General features: G+C 37.0%; 1 protein-coding gene across 1 annotated transcript; it reads left to right on the plus strand.

Moving 5' to 3' along the window:
- LOC131190706 (proprotein convertase subtilisin/kexin type 5-like) lies at positions 1 to 4,761 on the plus strand (the record flags this gene model as incomplete). The annotated part of the gene is made up of 5 exons (XM_058168062.1): positions 1 to 119; positions 1,479 to 1,618; positions 2,971 to 3,174; positions 4,094 to 4,162; positions 4,691 to 4,761. Coding segments are annotated over 5 exons (603 nt in total), but the record flags the coding sequence as incomplete, so codon positions are not given.
- Between the last annotated feature and the right edge of the window lie 792 nt (positions 4,762 to 5,553).

The following is a 5,553-nucleotide window of genomic DNA, read 5'->3' on the forward strand; positions in this document are numbered from 1 at the left end:
ACTCTTTATTTCATAGGAGAATATATTGATTTTCTTGGTCACTGCCAGTTCTGTGACATTTCCTGCTCTAAATGCATAGGACCAACTTCAAAGGACTGCATTGGTTGTACATATGCAAAGTAAGCCATTCTTATTAAATAATCTCTATCCATGTAGGAGTTACAATACCATCCATATTTACTGCATTTAATTCAAGCTATTTGGTGAACTGATGTAAAACAAGCATAATCTGAGTTTATAATCCCTAATTGACCGGAATGAACCATTTTATGTTACCCCTACTGCATATGCCATGTACTTCTCATCCTGAAATGAGAAAAATATCTTGTTCCTTAATATACATAGGGGGAAAAATGATATTGAAAAACCTGTGGATATTCAGAATCTATATTTACACTAGTGCACGCCTCTGTGAGTTGATTTAAAGAAGAGTTTAGGAATACACAATAATAAATCATTCCATCACTTGCATATCAACTTTTTCCTCTGAATCCCTTGCATTGTCAATGAAAATGTGGAACAACTCTAGATGTTAATATTTTATTTATTTATTTAGTTATATAACAGTATTACAAAATCTCCTGCAGAAAAATCTGTCTCACAATTTGGATTCCACTCTCAGATAGATCCCAAGTTCAGAATCAGAACTGAGTTACAATAAGGATCTAAGTAAAACAGTAATAAGTTATATGAACCTCCAGTAAAACATATAAATACTAACAGAACTTTCATATAAAAAAAGTTGATTGTATCTTATTGATTTGTATACAGTGAAAGTTTTTGAATTAGTTTCCCATGAATGTGAAATTGAATACTGTTTGCTGAATGAAATAAGAACAATATAATGGAAATAAAGTACGAATGAGGATAAATAAATGTTTAGTAAATGGCTCAAGGAGTAAACAAGGAGTAAACAAGGATGTGTGATGTCTTTTGGGTTATTTATGGATAAACAGATAAGAAATATGCATGGTGATATTGGAGAATATTGTAAACCTGAATTTTTTCCACAAACGTAAATGATTTCCCAGTGTCATATGTTACACTGATTACACCATCTGTGTAACATATGACATGAAAATACAAGGACCCTGGTGTGAGCATAAAAACATAACAAATAAACTGTAGCTGAACATAAATTAAAAATGGCTTGACATAATATGTTGCAGCATCTGATCTAACCACTTATGCTTCCTAATTCTGGAAAGAGACAATAATCCTCACCTCTTTGGGAAACAATATCAAAGAGTATTATAAAAGGCTTGAGAAATTAGCCAGATCAATTAGAAGTTCAAAGTTTAGCTTATTGGGTGTCGTAAATAGTTTTCAAACTGAAAATAGAGCAAAGTACAAAGAATATGTGGAATATAACTGAATATGGAAGCTGGTCTCCAGATTGGTTTAAGTTCATTCTTTAAAAGTACGTTATTCTTCAGCTACTTAATTCTAATGTTATGTTCCCCACTTTTCTTTTGCAGTAGAGTTTTGGATGACGGGCGCTGCGTTGTTCAATGCCCTAGAGGGAAATTTGAATTTAACAAGCAGTGCCATTCTTGCCATGAATCCTGTACGGATTGCAGTGGAAGTGAACCTAATGAATGTACTAGCTGTGCTAAAGGTAAGGCATTCTCTTTTTTCCTCCCATTTATTTTCTGTTAACTGTACTGCAATAGCCAGAGAATAAAATAACCATAGGATTTTGCTGCAATACTGGGAATTCGGTTTTATTTATATTGTGTGATTGGAATCTCATGTTCTTCTACCGATTAACATGAGGTAGGGAGAATTATTCTCACCTGTTTCATCCTCTCTCCATTTTGAACACCCAAATAATCCTCCAGAGCAGGCATCTCCAACCTTGGTCCCTTTAAGACTTGTGGACTTCAACTCCCAGAGTTCCTCAGCCAGTCCACAAGTCTTAAAGCGATCAAGGTTGGAGACCCCTGCTCCAGAGTATATTTAAGAGGGGAGGGTATGCAAAAGAATTTAGGAAAAAAAGAAAATTCCAATATGTGAAACATATATATGTATATATAACATTGGCTTCCAAGTGGGCTGGGTGATATTTGATCTCTTCTTTCCATATCCTCAATAGTACTGTAGTATTAAATCTCAGGTATTCAATACTGGTTATCAGTAAAATGTCTGTTGTTCCAAAGATAATAAGCAATCCCATCTTTTTAAAGACCAGTGTCAGAAATAAGACATCATGGTCACCAGTTAGGAGACAGAATGGGGCCAAGTCTTTTTTTTCCTTCAGTCCTTTAGAAAAAGCTGGGTAGAAGGGCAATGAAGCCTAAGGCAGCCATTTAATTGTACTTTTCGGTATTAACAGTTGCTATGGTTTTGTTCTCAACCAAAGACATTTCTTTTCAGATTGACATAGAATGTTCTGAATCAAATTACATAAACTGTGATTTTATATCCAAGAATTAGGAATGAGAACAGGAAAAAAAACCCGGTGCATGCTATTCCTTTGATCACCATTCCATATTATGCACGTAACAACTTTATCTTATTTAAAGAGTGACTGCCAGAAATCATGCATGCAGAAGTAAAAGGAAGGAAGGAAGGAAGGAAGGAAGGAAGGAAGGAAGGAAGGAAGGAAGGAAGGAAGGAAGGAAGGAAGATTCCATGCTAAATGTTACTGTTTTCTGAAAGCTGTCCTCAAGGTGGCGGTGCAATTCATCAGTTTTATCATTCCTGATGCAAAGTATCTGACATATAAGCAAAAAGGAAGATAACAATGAATGATTGGGCTGAGTCCTCACACATCTGAAATTACAGATGACAAAGAGGTGATTCCCACTGAGTTAAGTACAGTTTACTCTGTAGTGTTTACAGTCTTTTGAACTGTTCTCTTACTAGGTCATCACAGGATTTTTCAGACTCCTTCCAACACAATCCTGGATCTTTAAAGCAATGTTTCCGGGTGTTTCGTTAAGATTAATCTGGCTTTCCCTCTTCCAGATAAGAAAGGCCACATGCGTTTCCTCTACCTGGGAGAATGCAGGAAGAGCTGTCCCTTGGGCTTCTATCCTTCTGAGGCGAACAGTACTTGTGCACCCTGCTTTGAGCACTGTCAAGAATGCCTGAATCAAACCAGCTGTGAGAGGTGCTTAGAGGGATACTCTCTCATTAATAACAGTTGCCAAGAACACAAATGCAAAAAAGGTACGGCTGCTTTACAATGCAGTGCGAGAAGTTTTATATCAAATATTTATTCTTTACATCTTCCTGTAAAACATTAACAGAATCTACAATGGTCTGAGAAATCAGCGCCTCCACTAGATAATTGACAGTCAAGCTGAAACTAAATTAATCAAGTAGGAATAGCAAAGTACGGGGGGAATCTTTTACCCAAACTTCCTCAAACCTCCAAATAGGTTACCTGAAACTAATCCACATATCAAAGGATAAGGTCTGCAAACAGAAATAGAGTTAATTAAATTAAGTTTCCCAGAGAAGCTGCATGTTCATAAGAACACACACACACACATACCCCTCTTAAATGTCACCCTAGAATCAGCATTAGACACTTCTACACCCTGGACAAACTCCTCTATAAAAATTTGCCGCTGTACCCCATTTCTCCACAACTGCCCCTAAAGGCAAACTGCTTTTAGGAATAAATATTTCTTCTTTCCTCACAGCTGTCTGGATCTCATTTTTATTTATTCTTGTACAACTGGAGCTCCAGTTGGAACCCCAAACTATTCTTCTGACAGCAACCTTCCCGCTCCTCATTGCAATGAACTTGGAATGTTTCAGAGCATCAAAACATACTTATGCCTCACCTATGAGAGCAACTCTTGCATTACAAGACAGCTTTTTGAAGCCCCTTGGTGCTTCAGAGCACGTGGCGGGCATATATAGCATTTCAGAAACAGGAGTTCCCTGGGATCAAACTCCTGTGCTAAAATCTAGGAAGAGATGCAGCTAGGAGTTGTTGCCATGTGCTCTGAAGCAGTTTATAAACCTTTGAATCCACAGTACGGTGCTCCCAGTTTGTGTGTGTGTGTGTGTGTGCGTGCATGCGCGTGTACCTTTTCTGAAAAAAAATGAAACTCTGATTTCATTGTCCAATATCCAGGGGAAATCAAAGGCCTCAACTCAGAAGATTGCATTCCTTGCCCTGAAGGATGCCTCATCTGCAACTCGGGTATGTTGCTTTTTAAAAATTTGGTTCACTTCTTTTTCTATCTCTCTATTTAGAGTGGTATTATCTCAGAAAGTTTTGGTAATAATCTGAGGGATTGCTTTAGTGCAGGGGTGGGGAACCATGGCCCTTTGACAATCTGTGAACTTCAACTCCCAGAATTCCAGAGACAGCATGGCTGAGGAATTCTGGGACATGAAGTTCACAGATCGTCAAAGGGCCATTGGGGGAGGGGGCCAGAGAGAATGCATTACTCTTGGGATTCTCAAGCTAAACAGTACAGAAAGGGACGTTGTTAAATCCACGAAGAGTCATCTGTTTTGTTCCTGATATTTTTAAAATCTTGGCCCTGCCTACTTGCTGAATATAATGGCAGTATCCCTGTAAAGACCAGTGGGGCCTTTCAGAGAAAAATCTCTAATTAAATGCTGTGAGTCATCCAGCCTTCCAGAACAGCTGTTCTAAATTAATCAAAAGCCTTCAAACTATTTGATTACAGATAATTTACATCACGAATTTTGTCTTCCTTAGTTATATTTGCATGTTTTTCTATCTTTGAAAACATTAAAGAAGATGTATTACATTACAACGAACAATTTTGAATTCTACTGCAGGACAATCTGAATGTTTGAAGTTTTACTATCTTAAAATATATTAGTGATATATTTGTTTCCATGACAAAAAGGAATACTTCCCATGCTTCATATGTTTTGTATTAATTTTAATAGTTGTCAGTTAAATAATTCTCAGAGGAAAGAAGAGATTAAATCTTTAAACTTGGATGGTTAGTAACATAGCCTTTAGTCGAATTGCAGTATGATTATGGGAAGTCCTCAACGTATGATCAATTGCTTAGTGACCATTTGAAGTTCTGATGGATCAACCTGGGGAGAACTTATGATTCGGATTTGAAGTTGGCAATGGGCTGCATTAACAACCATTTGCAGTGTTCCCCAGTCATGTGACCACATTTTACAAAGTCATATGGCTACATTTTACAAAGGTTGTACCAAAATGCAGCATTTATTTCTGTTTTTTGACAAAACTGCACCCATAAGGACTCATTAGTTTGCCTAACAATCATGGCATTCACTTAATGACCACTGCAAAAACAATCATAAACTCAAGTTGGTTGTGTGATTGACAAATTTTACTACCATTATGAGTTACAATGGTGATGGGCAGGTTCCACTGTAGTTTTTTCTTTTATGTACATAGGCATAGGCACCAAGACAAATTCCTTGTGTGTCCAATCATACTTGGCCAATAAAAAAATTCTATTCTATTCTATTCTAGTCATCACTCAAGGACTACCTATATTTCAGATCCCTAGTGACTGTCTTTCTTAATTACATCTAAGTTGATCTGCGTACACTCACCCTTTAAAAGACATG

This window comes from Ahaetulla prasina, chromosome 2 (genome assembly GCF_028640845.1).
Source record: "Ahaetulla prasina isolate Xishuangbanna chromosome 2, ASM2864084v1, whole genome shotgun sequence".
Lineage (NCBI taxonomy): Eukaryota > Metazoa > Chordata > Lepidosauria > Squamata > Colubridae > Ahaetulla > Ahaetulla prasina.